Raw genomic sequence first — 16,468 nt, forward strand, 5'->3', positions numbered from 1 at the left:
GCCCAGGAGCCTCTGGTCCCGTAGGGAAAGCCAGGTGGCCTGTGCATGCCTCTGAGCTTCCCCCAAGCCCAGGAAACACCTGACCCCACTGGACACTGTCTCTGCGTCCTGCTCATTCTGTCTCAACCCTGTTTGGGCGGAGCCCGTCCTACCCCCAGCAGGGAGATGGAGGGTGAGGGGCTGTAGGACAGACTGGCACCCCGCCTCCCACCTGAGGCCCCCCTCTCCTTCCCCCTTTCCTGGGCCCCAGAGCACCCTCTGCTGCAGGCCTCTCTCTGGCCTTTGCCCTCACGCAACCCCTCTCAGTGCCCCCCCCCCCCAAAGCCCCTGGCAGGCTCAGGCTCTGGACTGATCTTCCCGCCCTCGCCCCAGGCCCCGAGCCAAGGCCCTCCTACATTCCAGCGGCTGAAAGAGCACAGAGACTGTGTGTGTGACCTGTGTGTGTGTGACTGTGTGTGTGTCTGTCTGTCCTGGAGGCAGGGTGCTGGGTGGCTCCCTGGGTGAGGACAGCTGGGAACAGGCCCTGGGGGTGTTGTGGGGGTGGCTCATCTTCCCCCCCATTCCCTTCTTCTCTGACCCCATCTGGGGTAGGAGACACGCCCTTGGGATTTTTCCAGGCCTGCTCTACTTGCCCAGGCTACTGCGCTGGTTCAGATCCATCTCATCTGCCGCTTGGAAGTCGTGATAACAGGCACTCAGCACTGAATGCGAACCACGTGGTCGGCGATAGGCTGAACACTCACAGCCACCCGCGAGGCAGGCCCATCAGGAGCCCCCTGGAACGTGTCTGCCAACACGGGCAAAAGCCGGGGCCAGAGTCCAGGCCCTAACCATCACCCACAACTCCTCTCTGCCTCCGCCCTCCGCCCCCCAGCCGTCCCTCCACCGTCAGAGGCCAGAGTCCCCGCTCACACCCGCAGGGGACATGCTCTTGTCCCCACTTAAACCCACAGTGAGGGGCTTCTAGAAAAACATGGCAGACTGAGCTCCACACCCTCCCAGAACCCCACTAGGATGACAGCAGAAGAATAAACAAGGACACAGGGAAAGGGGGACATGATGAGGACAGATGACAAACGTCAGCACAATTCCAGAAGCTGGAAAGCAGATGGTCAATTAGTAGCTGGGCTGGTGGGGCAGTAAGAGCTAAAAGCCAAGTGCTACAGGGAGAAACCACCCAGAAGCAGAACCCTAGAAAGGCTCAGGCTTAGGGCCCAGGAAGCCATGCAGGCCAGGACACCAGGAGAACAGGAGACATCAGACCCCACCTCTGCTCCCCAACCCTGTGTGGCCAGGTGATGGCCACCTCCCTGCCTATGGAGAGCCAGGGGTCACTCTCCGAAGAGGGTGAACCAGGGGACCTGGCCCAGGGACACCTACGGAGGGACCTACAGAGAAGGGGACAAATGTAAGTCTACACATGGAAGGGTGGGAAGCCCCCAAGCCCCTTCCCCACCTGGGTGCCAGAATGTCACAGCCAGACTTCCCTCCCAGGGCAAGATGAGAGAGTATCTCCAGGGAAACAGAACCACTCCAGAAAGGACCCTAGGTGCTGGTATCTGAAGATAGTGTGTCCAAAGACACAGCCCGGTCCCGGCCAGTCCCTCGGCACAGACTCCAAAAAACCTGCCTGATCCACAGGCCTCCCAACTGGTATCCCGGTGCTGCCTCCTGCGCATGACAGGAAGCCGAACTGGTTTAAAACCTTTAACATGAGATATTTTTTAAAATTAAGGAAAGGGGGCACCTGGGTGGCTCCGTCAGTTAAGCATCTGCCTTCGGCTCAGGTCATAATCCCAGGGTCCTGGGATCGAGCCACAAATCAGGGCTCCCCACTCAGTGGGGAGTCTGCTCCTCCCTCTCTCTCTGCCCCTCTCCCCCACTTGTGCTCTCTCTCTGTCTCTCTCTTAAATAAAAATCTTTAAAAAATAATAATCCTCAAAAAACCTCTTGAACGGGTCCCTGGTTGGCCCAGTCGGTTAAGCATCTTGCCTCCAGCTTGGGTCATGATCCCGGGAGCCTGGAATGGAACCCCACATCGGGCTCCCTGCTCAGCGGGGAGCCTGCTTCTCCCTCTGCCTCTGCCCCTCCACCTGCTCATGCTCTCTCTCCCTCACTCAAATAAAATCTTAAAATATAAATAAAAGTAAATTAAGGAAAAAAAGATATTGCAGGGAGAGAAGAAAAAAGTTTAACCCATATAAGGAATAACCTCAGGAAGAGAAGAGAAGAAACCACGACTGTGGAAACGTGATAATAAAAAAGAAGTATTTAGTGAATAAGGAAGTTCAGGAAGTTAAAAGTATAGTAGAAAAAACTTAATAGAAGGGTGAACATAAGGATGTCATCCAGAAAACAGAGATAAACGCCAGTAAAAAAAAAAAAATACAGGGGCGCCTGGGTGGCTCAGTCATTAGGCGTCTGCCTTTGGCTCAGGTCATGATCCCAGGGTCCTGGGATCGAGCCCCGCATCAGGCTCCCTGCTCTGTGGGAAGCCTGCTTCTCCCTCTCCCACTCCCCCTGCTTGTGTTCCCTCTCTCGCTGTGTCTCTCTGTCAAATAAAGAAATAAAATCTTAAAAAAAAAAAAAGTAAGAATGTGAGAGAATAGCTGAATGTTGAGAGTTTCAAAAGGAGAAAATATAAATCATTGAATAACACAAGAACATGTTCAGGAAGGACAGGAGTTTTTAGAGAAAAAGCATCCACCAGGTCTAAAGAAGCAAGAAAAAAATCTCAAAGAGACAACAACCTAACCACCTTACATGTGAAGGAGCCAGAAAAAGAACAAACAAAATCCCAAACTAGCAGAAGGAAGGAAAGAATAATGATCAGAGCAGAAATAAAATAGAAACTAAAAAAACAGATCAATGAAACCAGGAGCTAGTTCTTTGAAAAGATCAACAAAATTGATAAATCTTTAGCTGGACTCATCAAAACAATGAGAGAGAGAGAAAGAGAATAGAGAAAGGACTCAAACAAAATCAGAGATGAAAGATGAGAAATAACTGATACCACAGAAATACAAAGGATTATAATTATGAAAAACTATATATCAAAACATTGAACAACATGGAAGAGATGGATAAATTCCTAGAAATATATAACTTCCCAAAAAGAAATCAGAAAGTAACAGAAAATTTAAACAGACCAATCACCAGCAATGAAACTGAATCAATAATCAAAAACTCCCAACAAACAAAAGTCCAGGATCAGATGACTTCACAGGTGAATTCTGCCAAACATTTAAAGAAGAGTTAACACCTATTCTTCTCAAACTATTCCAAAAAATAGAAAAGAAGGAAACTTCCAAATTCATTCTATGAGGCCAGCATTACCCTGATACCAAACCAGACAAAGACCCCACTAAAAAAGAGAATTATAGGCCAATATCCCTCATGAACATAGATGCAAAAATTCTCAGTAAAATACCAGCAATCTGGATCCAACAATACATTTCAAAAATCATTCACCGGGGCGCCTGGGTGGCTCAGTTGGTTAAGTGACTGCCTTCAGCTCAGGTCATGATCCTGGAGTCCCGGGATCGAGTCCCGCGTCGGGCTCCCTGCTCGGCAGGGAGTCTGTTTCTCCCTCTGACCCTCCCCCCTCTCATGCTCTATCTCATTCTCTCTAATAAATAAATAAAATCTTTAAAAAAAAAAATCATTCACCATAATCAAGTGGGGTTTACTCCTGGGTTACAAGGTTCACAAAATCAATACAATATATCATATGAATAAGAGAAAAGATAAAAACCATATGATCCTTTCAAAAGATACAGAAAAACCATTTGACAAAGCACAACATCCATTCATGGTAAAAACCCTCAACAAAGGGTTGATTCAGATTAGACAGAAGATGCCTCAACATAGGGCGCCTGGGTGGCTCAGTTGGTTAAGCGACTGCCTTCGGCTCAGGTCATGATCCTGGAGTCCCGGGATCGAGTCCCGCATTGGGCTCCCTGCTCAGCGGGGAGTCTGCTTCTCCCTCTGACCCTCTTCCCTCTCGTGCTCTCTCTCTCTCATTCTCTCTCTCTCAAATAAATAAATAAAATCTTTAAAAAAAAAAAAGATGCCTCAACATAATACCACATATGAAAAATCCACAGGCAACATCATACTCAATGAAAAAACACTGAGAACTTTTCCTCTAAGATCAGGAAGAAGACAAAAATGTCCATTTTTTTAAAGATTTTATTGTATTTATTTATTTGAGAGAAAGAGACAGAGTGAGCACAAGAGGGGGTGTGGTCAGAGGGAGAAGCAGACTCCATGCCAAGTAGGGAGCCCAATGCGGGACTCGATCCCAGGACTCCGGGATCATGACCTGAGCCGAAGGCAGTCACTTAACCAACTGAGCCACCCAGGCGCCCAAAAATGTCCATTCTTGACACTTTTACAAAACACAGTACTGAAAGTCTTAGCCACAGCAATCAGACAAGAAAAAATAAATAAATAAAAGGCATCCATATAGGCAAGGAAGAAGTAAAACTTTCATTATTTGCAGACGATGTGATACTACATATAGAAAACCCTCAAGACTCCACCAAAAAACTAAATCTCAGGATATAAACCCAACATACAGAAATCCATTGCATCTCTATACACTAATAGTGAAGCAGCAAAAGAGAAACTAAGAAAACAATCCCATTTACAGTCGTACCAAAAATAATAAAGTACCTAGGAATAAACTTAACCAAAGAGGAAAAAGATCTGCACTCTGAAAACTATAAAATACTGATGAAGAAAATCGAAGATGACACAAAGAAATGGAAAAACACTCCATACTCATGGATTAGAAGAACAAAAATTACTGAAATGTCCATACTACCTAAAGCAATCTACAGATTTAATGCAATCCCGATCAAAACACCAACAGGATTTTTCACAGAGTTAGAAAAAACAATCTGCATGGAACCACAAAAGTCCCCAAACAGCCAAAGCAAGCTTGAAAAAGAAAAGCAAAGCTGGAGGCATCACAATTCTAGACTTCAAGGTATACTACAAAGCCGTAGGAATCAAAACACTATGTTTCCAGCACAAAAACAGACACATAGATCAATGGAACAGGACAAAAAGCCCAGAAACAAACCCACAATTATATGGCCAATTAATCTTTGACAAAGGAGGTAAGAATATGCAATGGAAAAAAGACAGTATCTTTAATAAATGGTGCTGGGAAAATGGGACAGCCACATGCAGAAGATTGAAACTGCACCACTTTCTTACACCATACACAAAAATAGACTGAAAATGGATTAAGGACCTAAACATGAGACATGAAACCATAAAAATCCTAGAAGAGAACATAGGCAGTAATTTCTCTGACATCGGCCCTAACAACTTTTTTCTAGATATCTCTCCTGAGGTAAAGGAAACAAAAGCAAAAATAATAAAGTATTGGGACTACATCAAAATATAAAGTTTCTGCACCGTGAAGGAAATAATCAACAAAACTAAAAGGCAACCTATGGAATGGGAGAAGATATTTACAAACAACACATCCAATTAAGGGTTAGTATCCAAGATACATAAAGAACTGATACAACCCAACACCCAAAACAAATAATCCAATTAAAAATGAGCAGAAGACAGGAACAAACATTTCTCCAAACAAGACATCAAGATGGCCAACGGACACATGAAAAGATGCTCAACAACACTCATCATCAGGGAAATGCAATTCCCAACTACAATGAGAGATCATCTCATACCTGTCATAATGGCTAAAATTAACAAGTTAGGAAACAATGGATGTTGGCGGGGATGTGGAGAAAGGGGAACCCTATTGCACTGTTGATGGGAATGCAAACTGGTGCAGCCACTCTGGAAAAATAGTATGGAGGTTCCTTAAAAAGTTAAATATAGAGCTACCCTATGATCCAGCAAATGCACTAGTAGGTATTTAGCCAAAACATACAAAAATACTAATTTGAAGGAGTACATGCACCCCTATGTTTATTGCATTATCCACAATGGCCAAGATATGGAAGCAGCCCGTCAATAGATGAATGAATAAAGATGTGGTGTATATACAATGGAATATTACTCATACATCAAAAAGAATGAAATCTTGCCATTTGCAATGACATGGATGGGATTAGAAGGTATTATGCTCAACAAAATAAGTCAGTCAGAGAAAGACAAATACCGTACAACTTCACTCATATGTGGAATTTAAGAAACAAAACAGATGAACAAAGCGGGGGAAAAAGAGAGAGAGGCAAACCAGACACCCGTGACGCTGCTGGTCACCAGAGGGGGGAGGGGGGACGGGGGAGACAGGTGATGAACACCAGGGGGTGTATGGAACTGTCGAATCACTGAATTGTACACCTGAAATTAATATTACACTGCATGCCAACTATACTGGAATTAAAAGTAAAACAAAAAAAGAAAAGCGTCCACCAACTACCCTCCAAAATAAAAACAGATCAAGGCACATGATCGCAAAATTTCCAGTCACCAAAAGAGAGAGAAAAAGAGGAAGAAAAGCTTCCAGACGTTTTAGGAGGCCAGAGACAGAGGCCTGGGAATGAGACTAGAATGGGACTTCTCGGCGGCCATGTTAGGAGAGCTAGAGGACAATGGGAAAAAGCCTTTGAAACGCTGAGGGAGAGTGACTTCCAGCTTGAAGTTGATTATCAAATCCAACTACCAATCAGGTGTGAGGGTAGAATAAAGCCGCTTTTGAACAAGCAAGCCCCTCCCCTCCACACACCTTTTCCCAGCAAGCTACTTGAGGATGCGCTCCACCAAAACAAAGAGGCACCCCCTCTAACATCGGTAGCGGGATGACCCCACAGGCCAGTGTTAGGACAGGCCTAGAAAGCCCCCAGTCTACACTGGGACAGGAGACAGGAGGGGATGTGGGGCAGCCCCCAGACCCTTCTCCCTTCAGACTTTGCTTACTGGCTAGCAAGCCGAAGGTGGGGAGCGTTGGCAGAATGCACACATGTGAAGAAGGGAAATAAATCCCAGCAAGTTACTCTTGTGCAGGTTTCCATTATTCTGGTAAATAGCTATGAGATGCGCATTGTGGCATTTCAGTGACTCACATAGGAGTTCAGTGCTCTTACACTTGCATTTATAGGGGCGCTGTGCAAGATAAAGGCCAACGGTAACATGTGTGCTAATAATTTAAACTTTTCTTTGCTTAGAACATTAGATAGCAAATTAAAAACACTCTAACAATCTTGCCATTTGCAACGACGTGGATGGAACTGGAGGGTGTTATGCTGAGTGAAATAAGTCAATCAGAGAAAGACATGTATCATATGACCTCACTGATAGGAGGAATTCTTAATCTCAGGAAACAAACTGAGGGTTGCTGGGGTGGTGGGGGGTGGGAGGGATGGGGTGGCTGGGTGATAGACATTGGGGAGGGTGTGTGCTATGGTGAGCGCTGTGAATTGTGCAACACTGTTGAATCACAGATCTGTACCTCTGAAACAAATAATGCAATATATGTTAAGAAAAAAGAAAAAGAAGAAGATAGCAGGAGGGGAAGAATGAAGGGGGTAAATCGGAGGGGGAGACGAACCATGAGAGACGATGGACTCTGAAAAACAAACTGAGGGTTCTAGAGGGGAGGGGGTGGGGGGATGGGTTAGCCTGGTGATGGGTATTGAGGAGGGCACATTCTGCATGGAGCACTGGGTGTTATGAACAAACAATGAATCATGGAACAGTACACCAAAACAAATGATGTAATATATGGTGATTAACATAACAATAAAAAATTAAAAAAAAAACACTCTAACAAATTAAGAGGATGTGAAAGAAAGGAAAAACTTCAGTTTTGGTACCTTCAACGGCATGTTTTCCCTGGACTCTGCTGGCCATGTGGCCAGTCCTGTGCCCTGTCTGGCTTCCTTCCCATCCCAAACCCAAGGTTCGCATCCCCCTCCTGGACCCATAATCCCTGAGGCCTCACTCAGTGCCCGCCTTCCCGACAGCCCTCAGCTCCCTTGTGTCTCAGCCCCTGCTACGCTATGGGAACACCACTCATCCTCTCGCTTCTGCGTGTCAGCTCTTACTGGCTCTGAGACACAGCTCAAATGGCCTCTCCTTCCAGCCCAGGGGGACCCGCTCCCAGCTGCACCTGCTACCTTCTGTGCTTCCCTCTACCTGCTAGCCCCGAACTTCACCTGCTGCCTTCCATGCTTCCCTCTACCTGCTAGCCCCCAGATCTACTTGCTGGCCCCCAGATCCACCTGCTGGCCCCCCCAGCTCTACCTGCTGGACCCCCAGCTTCACCTGCTGGACCCCCAGCTCCACCTGTTGGCCCCCAGATCCACCTGCTGGCCCCCCCAGCTTCACCTGCTGGCCCCCGGCTCCACCTGCTGGCCCCAAGCTCCACCTGCTGCCCTCTGTGCTTCCCTCCATCTGGCACCAGAATGCCACTCCAGCAGCCCCCCTCCCACCCGGGGCAGGGCTTACTCCAGGAACCTGGTGATATACTCGCGGCTGCAGCGGGACCAGGTGAGGGGGGCGGTGTCGTACAGGAGCTGTGGAGACATGATGAAAGGCCGTTTCCCAATGGGCTCGCAGTCATTGCCGCTTCCGTCATGCTGAATGCCAAAGCTGTGTGAGAACACAGGCCGCAGGGGCGGGTGAGCTGCGGGATGCCACCAGCCCAGCCCTTCCCGCCGGCCTGCACAGCATGAATCCACCAAACCACTGTGTGGCCTCCGGGAGGTCAACCCCTCCGGGAGCCTCCGCCTCCCTGGCCTAACATGTGGGTGGGACCGCTGTGCTCCCTGAGCCCTCCTCCCGGGACACCTGCCTGAGCCTCATGGGCACCCGCAGGGGCCGGCCAGGGGGCACGGTGGGGCCAGCAGCCCCTGCTCCCTCCCTGGCACCCAGCACGGTCTGACACGGGTCCTCGGCCAAGGCTGTGCACCAGAGTGAAGGGTGTCTGAGCCGCCCTATCACAGAAAAGTTCTCAAGATGCCATCCTTGGGAAGGAGACGAGAAAAATCATATTTGCTTGGCACTTACAATGTGTCAGGTGCTGTGCTATGGCCTTGCAGAAACCCCATCTTGCTCAATCCTCAGAACTGGCCAGGGTGGGGCTCAGAGAGGCTCAGGAACTGGCCAAGGGGACACAGCCAGGGAACGTCAGATTCGGGGCAGCTTTGAGACCCTGCACGCGTGGCTGTCACTCAAGGAGCCCAGAACACGTAAACCATGACCCCCCCAAACCTCTGAGTGGCAGACCTGGCTGTGGACCACCCTCATTGGAGCCTGGCGGGCTGAGGTGCTGCCCCATCAGCCAGCCGAACAGTCTGGAGCCTCATGCAGGCGGGCCAGCTGGAGGGAGCCGTGAGCATCACTGAATCCAACCCCCTCGACCAACAGGGAGCACACAAAGGTCCAGAGAGGGCAGGGCACTTGCCTGGGGTCACAGAGCAATCGGGAATACAGGTGTGGCGGGACCAAGAGTCAAAATGCAAGCACAGAGAGCACTGTGGAGGGACCGCTCAAGACCTGTGCTGACCTTCTGGCCGTGTCAACCCCACTTCACATAAGACTCTCCCCAACCAGACCCAGGGGGACTGAGGTGGGCCTCTCCCAACTGGACAGGAGAGCAGCCTGGCTGTGGGGACAGTGCAGGGACAGCGTGTGGCCAGACCAGGGTGGACTCGCTTCGCTGGGACCTGGTGCCCCCAGCAGGGTGGGGAAGCTGGGCTGGTGGAGCGGCAGGAGTACCTGTGTCCAAGCTCGTGGGCCACGGTGAAGGCCAGGGGCAGGCCCGTGTCCTCGTTGATGTTACAGCTGCGGTGTGGCTGGCACATGCCCGCCACGTGGGACAGACCCAGCGTCTCGCAGGGCCGGTTCATGGCCGCACACAGGTCCTTCCTGCACGTGCAGAGAGAAGCGGGCCTCAGGCTGAACTGGCCCGGTGCCAGGCCCACCTGAGCCCAGAGCGAGTGAGCGAGCGAGGAGGGAGGCTGTCCCCTCCCGCCCAGACAGCCCACTGGCACCGCGGCCACGCGGGGGCAGGGCCCTCACGCACACGGGACACCCATTCAGGTCTGGGGAGCAGCCTCGAGCAGCACTTTGGCTCCTGTCCCAGGGAGGGTGCTGAAAGGCGCTGCTGCGGCCCGGCAGAGGGAGAACGGCCACCGACTGCCTCCCATAGACCTGCACTTGTCCGAGGTCGGGGGGGTGCTGGCGGCCGAGCGGCGGCCTTGGGCTGTCCCATGCGGGCACAGGGGCTCCTTCTAACGAACTGCCCCGTGTCCAGACCGCGGGGTGGACATGGGAACTCACACGTGTGATAAAAGTACGTAAAGCACATGCACACATGAATACCAGCTGGGGTAAAGCGGGGCAAGCGTGAGCGGGTCTGGACTGGACCAGGGTCCGTGTCCAGGTTGTGGGCTCGTGCTCTATGGGGCACCGGGGGAACGGGCGCGGGTGCGGACGTGAGCACAGGGGAAATGGCACAAGTGTATGGTGTCCCTGCTGTCTCTGACGGTTCTAGAACCTTATCATTTCAGTATAGAAAGGTCTCCCCAAGCGCTGACGGAATCTCGTCCCCAGCCCCCATCCTGAGGCTCCAGAGCAGCAAGCCCAGCCTCAGCCCTGCACCCCCCACCGCCGGTGGCACCTGGTGAGCAGGATGGCAGTGTCGTGGTGCAGTGGATGGGCATCTCCCTTCATGTTGATGCTCTTCTGCCACTTGCAGAAGCTCCTCAGAGTGTTGTCTGCGTGGTGTGTGATCTTCAGGTCTTCCTGGGGGCAGACAGAGCAGCCACTGATGCCTCCCCCGAGCCGTGAAGGGTCAGGCCCCATCCTCCCCCATACGGACAGAGGACACAGAGGTCGGGGGGGGGGGGGCAGCAGGAGAACAGCCAGCCTGTGGGCCCTGGTCCGGTTCCAGTCTGACCGCCCCTCCCGCAGGTACATCCCAGGGGGAGCGGAGAGAGGGCTGGCCAGGGGCTCAGGGGCTCAGGGGGCACTGCCCGGGGAAGGAGGCTCGCGGTGCCCTTCCACACGGGGCAGCTCAGGGGACGGGGCAGCGTGAGGCCACGTAACCTCTCACCTCCTCATCCTCCAGCAGGACCAGGCGCACGATGGTGATGTGGACAGGGTTCCCGATACTGGGGTGGTGAAACAGGCCGGCCACCTGCCCAAGAGATGGGGTTGGGCTGTCACCCTGGAGGGAGGGTGTAGACAGCCATCTCTGGCCCACCCAGAGGTGTGCACACCCACATTCACACACAGGCTGCACACTCAGTGTGTCCACGCGTCCCCAACCAGCAACAACACAGTCTGCACGTGACACCTGCCCAGGCCCAGGCCGCTCCTGAGCACCAGCTTGGGATCAGCTTCCCTGGCTCACAGCTCAAATACTGGCTTCTCAGCCCATCCCAGCGCCCTGGTTTGCCTGCTGTCTTGGGCTGGGACAGCCCTGCAGTCTCCTCCTGCCCCGGGGACATCAAGACCAGCACCCCAGGAGAGAGCCCTCCCACGAGGCAGGAGACCTGGGCAGGGCCTACAGAGGGGGCGGGGGCAGGAGTCTCCCCACTGCCCTGCTAGCCCATGGGGCAGGTATGCACATGTCTCCGAGGCCCCGTGGCTACACAGGAGCCCCCCACTCAGTCTGGGGACAGAAGGCCACCCCAAAGACGGCAGGTGCATCGAGGTGCCGGGAAAGGGGCGGGGAAAGCTAGCTTCTCCCTGAGAGCTCCCTCAGAACAAGAAAGAGGCCAGCCCACGACCGGGGCAGGCGTCAGGTTCCCAGCAGGCGGAGATAGCAGGAGCCTGTCCTGCCTAGTTATGAGCTGGCTGCTAGTGATTCCATCAAGAAAAATAAATATTCAACTGGGATGGACAAAACACAGACTTCAAAAGGGCACCGTAGGCCCCGATAACAGGGACGAATTGCACTTTGAGACCCAAGGTCAGGAATGGGGGAGACAAGCAGTGCTGCCGTGGGCCACCATCCACCTCCGCACAGGGGCTGGAGCCCCGGGGGCCCCCGTGGGCCGCCCCCTCCCACTTCCCCGCATCCACCTCCAAGGCCACCACCCAGGCCAAGGGACAAGCACCTCCTGTGTGGCCGGCAGTGGAGGTTGCTCCACGGTGTCCCCACGTACCCTGCCCACCTACAGCCTCGCGGCCACCTGCCACACAATCACACTGTGCCCTTGCTTAAAGCAGTAAGCGGGTCTTCCCGTCCACAGGGAGGGGACAAAGTCCCAGTCCTGACCCACACGCTGACCGCCCCTCTTGTCCCCACTCCCTGGTTCCGACCACTCTGGCTGGCTCTCAGAATCCCCTGAGCGTCTCTACCACAGGGCCTTTGCAGCTGCTGTGCCCTCAGCCCGGAATACCCTTCCTCTCATCTTTGCCCAGTTACATCCTCCCCTCTCTGCAGCGCTCAACCCTCCAGCACGTCTTCCGGGGAGCCTTCCTTCCAGCCGACACCCCCAAAGCACCATGAACTTGTCCTTCCTGGCAGCCCCCCTGCTGATCTGCGTTTTCTTCAGGATGATGGTTTGACTGCTGTCACTCTCCTCGGCCAGACCCAAGCTCTACGCAGGCCGTGTCTGTGTGGGCTCCCTCCGACAGCCCAGCAACCCATCCATACCGGACACACGACGGGCACTCAAGAAATATCTGCTGAATGAATGAATCTTGGGCGCTCGCTAAGTGTTTTCAATACATTATCTCATTTTTAAAGTAGCGGAAAATGAGAAAGTCAGATTAAAAGAACAAGTCTTTCCTAGATGACAGACAGGTGGATTTGGCAGTTAGGTCCCAGCAAAGTGGCTCTGGAGGGTGAGAAGCCCCCGAGTTTCTGCTAAGACCTGTCCCGACAACTGGCCCCCTATAACCAGAGTTAGGGCTGGGGGCAGCTCTGTGCTTGCCCCTTAGCACGTAGAACATCTCTGCCCCCAAGAAGCATGAAGGCAAAGCAGACACTGGAGGCTCTGGAGGGAGGCAGAGTCGTAACTGGCCGACCCACTCAACAGTGAGTGTCTGCCAATGGCCTGAGGTCAGTCAGCATGGGTGTTTCAACTGGATAAACGATCCCCAGGAAGCCCAGCCCTCCTCTGCTGCAGGCCCGGACAGCAAGCCCCGGTGTGCACTACTGTGAAAGATCTGGGGGTTACAGGTGACCACAAGCTTCCAGTGAGCCGACAGGACAACACAAGCTGCTCATAAAGGGCTGGTGACCTCAGACAGCGTAAACAGAATTAGGGATGCAAAATGGAGCAGGCAGGGAACTTGTGATGCCCAGTGCAGACCCAGCTGAGCTCCCAGACTCAGATCTGGGTCTGTCACAAAGAGGACACTAACAAACTGGGGCCTGCCGGAGGCCCTCACAGAGTGAGGCTGCGCTGCAGGTGGCTGTGGGGCTGGAGGGCAGCAAAGGACACATACCAAGCCCAACAGGAACAATCCCTGTACGGAGCAACCTACCTGCAGTATCCCGTTTGATCGTCTTCTAAGGTAGGTGTAACTATCTGGTCCGTTTACGGTTGGAGCAACTGAGGCTCCAAGAGCTAGGGTCAGAACCCGGTTTGACCCAAAGCCCCTGCTCTTACTTCTTAATTTTGGAAAATGCCATCTGTGTAGTTTTAGAGATTCTCATTGCATTTTAGCTCTGAAGGCTCTGAGAAGTCCTGCAGTAAACAAGTCTGTGTTCCATTTTGTTAACCCCGTTGCCAAACTTCTTCAACAGGGGCATCTTTTTTCACAGGATACTTATTAGCATCCCTTGGAATAAGTCCTCCGTGGAACATTCTTTGAGAAATGTTACAATGAGGCAGTTTCCCATACATGGGATCCTGTCTTGTAACAGCGTTCAATGAACACGCATCTGCTGCAGAGGGACAAAGGGGGTGAGCTCTCCCCATCTCCACCACTCTGTTCCCCCACCCTTCTAGCAACTCTGGCCACCACAGCCTCCCGGCTGCCCGTCTCTGGGCACAGAGGACAGAGTGGGGCTTTGGAGGCAGACAGATCTGAGCTCCAGCTCGGCCACTAACCAGCTGTGTGACTATGAACAAGTCCCTAGGCCTCTCTGAACCTTTGTTCCCTCCCCTATAAAATGGGGTGAGGTTGAGGCAAGGCAGTCACTGTGGGACCCTGAACGACAAGCAGGTGCTCACGAGGCTGCAGCCCTTCTCGGAGGCTGTCCACATGCCCCCCCACGTCCCTGCCAGCCCTGCCGCCTCCCCCAGGTGTCTGGCACTGTGAGGCTCCTAGGCGGCCCCACGCTGTCCTGACCAGTGCTAGACTTGCCAGCTCAGGAAAGCCTGATATGGTCCGGACAAGTGCGGAGAGCCCAGACCCCTCCTCCAGGACGGGCCTCACAGGGCGAAGGCATGGGTCCTGTGTGCCCCGACAGGGAGGCAGGCAGGGGCCCGGGCCCAGGCCAAATGGCTGACCCGTCCCCTGGGGGATGCCCTGGGAGAGCCTGGAGGGCTCAGCACCTGGCCTACAGGGAACACCTAGGAAAGGTGAGGGGAAATGAACGGCCAGGGGCTCCAGCCGAGCTCCTGGGCCTTTGTCAGGCGAGCCCTGAGACGGGAGGACCACCCCGTGGCCTCAGAACCTGGCCTTGCTCATCCTGCCCCCCACCCCGGGGGCCAGGCCCTGCTGTCCATCTATAGTCTCCCCAAACCCTGGCCTGTAGGGGGTCCCCTTGCTGGGCAGGTGGGGCCACACGGAGGCTTGGTGGGGCTCTGAGGTCTCCTGGGCCAGGCAGGGGATGGTGGCTCTTATCTGTAAGGAGCAGGGAACCTGGGGATGGCCATGTCAGGCAGCAACTGGCCCACAGCTGAGCTTGCTGGTGAGGCTGCGGCAGTGGGGGCGTGGGGGCCACGGACGGAGGCCCCCCCTGTCCCAGAGCCCCTGCCTCATTGCTAGAAGTGGGCGGCCAGACTGGATGTCTCAGGGGTGCGGGAGGCAGGCTCGGGGGAAGCAGCGACTCTGGCCCCGGCACGCAGGGCACACAGCCTCCCTCACCCAGGACAGCGGGGCCATGCGGCGCCTGCACGCTGGGCGGCCTGCTACGGCCGGGCCCAGATCTTTCCTGTCACGGGGCGGCCACAGGGAGGGAGTGTCGAGCACTGCAGGCAGTCCCGTAATCACCAGCCCCAGCCGGCCACAGGGCACCAGGGAGACAGGACGCCTGGGCTCCCGCCGGCTCGGCCTTGTCTCGCTCGCTATGACCCGAGCGAGGCACTCACCCTCTCACGGCCTACTTTTCTCAACCGGCACATGGGGCCCAGGTCAGTAGGACCGGCCCCAGCTACTTTATCATGCCTGGTTCACAGATGAGCAAACTGAGGCTCCGTTGGGTCACGTGTCGCCTGAGGTCAGCAGCTGGTGGACTGCAAAACCGGAGAGACCCTTCAAACTCTCATGAACACTGGTGTCGCAGGCAGGGGCTGCTCTGACCCGTGTCCCCGGGGCCCACAAGTCCCGGCACAGAGGAGGAAGTATTGCTTCCACCAGCATGAGTGCACAACCCCACTACGGCTCCCCCAGGTAGCGTGGGACAGTGGCTGTACCCCCGCCCCCGTCCGCCCACCGCCACTCCCCCTGCTCTGCCCGGCAGCTCCCCGCAAAGGCCAGCAGAGCCCACAAAGGCCCTGTTGCTGCCCCAGCTCTCTCGTGGTGACTCCCCGCGCCCTGCCCGCCCCACCCGGACTCCAGAGCCCGGATATCGTTCCTCCTGCCCAGGCCTGGGGTCCGGCCCGCTGGCCATCCGCACCAGCACCACCCACCTCAGCCACCGCCACCCCGCGCGGCCTCACCATGTTCATGATGGTCAGCACGTAGCTCTCGACCTGCGGCTGCCCGTGGTACTCCACCATTTTGGCGTCGGCGACCACCAGGGTCTCCACCCACTTCTCTCTGCTGACAGAGCGCTGATGGAGTCGCCGCGGGCGCCGCCGCCGGTGCCGTTGCTCCCAGCGCTCGCGCTGCACCTCCAGCTCCCCAGACGCTGTGGGCCCCGGGGGGTGGGGGTTAGCGGCCAGCGGGGTGCGTGGCTCCAGGGCCTCTGCTCAGCAGTTCGCTCTGGGGCTGCAGGGACAGCGCCGGGACCAGAGCATGCAGCCTGGACTCCCACCATGGCTCTGCCCCAGGCCTGTGCCGTGCGACCCTGCCCCAGCCACTTCCCCTCCCTGACCCTGAGCATCCCCCGCTGTAAATAGGAATCAGCCAGAGAGCTCAGAAGATGCCCTCGGGCCGCAACGGAAGGGTAGATGTGAACACAGCAAGGAGCTGTGGGCCCCCACCTCCCCATGTTGCTCCCGGTCTGCAGGGGTTGGTGGGTCCCAGCACAGGGGGACCCCAGGGCCCAACCCCCCCGCCGCCTGGGAGGCCGTCCCCACTAGAGACCTGCTCCCCTGCCCCAGGTTGCCCCAGGCAGAGGAGGACGCACATCTAGGAAGCCGGGAAGACTGAGGCCCCAAGTGTGAGTCTGGATGCCTGTTCC

At 54.5% G+C, this 16,468-nt stretch overlaps 1 protein-coding gene across 1 annotated transcript in view; it reads right to left on the bottom strand.

Annotated features, from left to right (window-relative positions):
• The window catches only part of ADAMTS7 (ADAM metallopeptidase with thrombospondin type 1 motif 7), a 44,918-nt gene that overhangs the window by 17,338 nt on the left and 11,112 nt on the right, over positions 1–16,468 (bottom strand). The window contains exons 7-11 of the mRNA XM_028093836.2: positions 15,783–15,973; positions 11,051–11,134; positions 10,616–10,740; positions 9,712–9,861; positions 8,440–8,583 (exon numbers count right to left, since the gene is read on the bottom strand). Coding sequence (XP_027949637.1) covers positions 8,440–8,583; positions 9,712–9,861; positions 10,616–10,740; positions 11,051–11,134; positions 15,783–15,973 — 694 coding nt within the window. The remainder of the gene's footprint in view (positions 1–8,439; positions 8,584–9,711; positions 9,862–10,615; positions 10,741–11,050; positions 11,135–15,782; positions 15,974–16,468) is intronic.

This window comes from Eumetopias jubatus, unplaced genomic scaffold, assembly GCF_037043125.1.
Source record: "Eumetopias jubatus isolate StellerSeaLion01/CBP00866 unplaced genomic scaffold, mEumJub1_p1.0 scaffold_7, whole genome shotgun sequence".
Taxonomy (NCBI): Eukaryota; Metazoa; Chordata; class Mammalia; order Carnivora; family Otariidae; genus Eumetopias; species Eumetopias jubatus.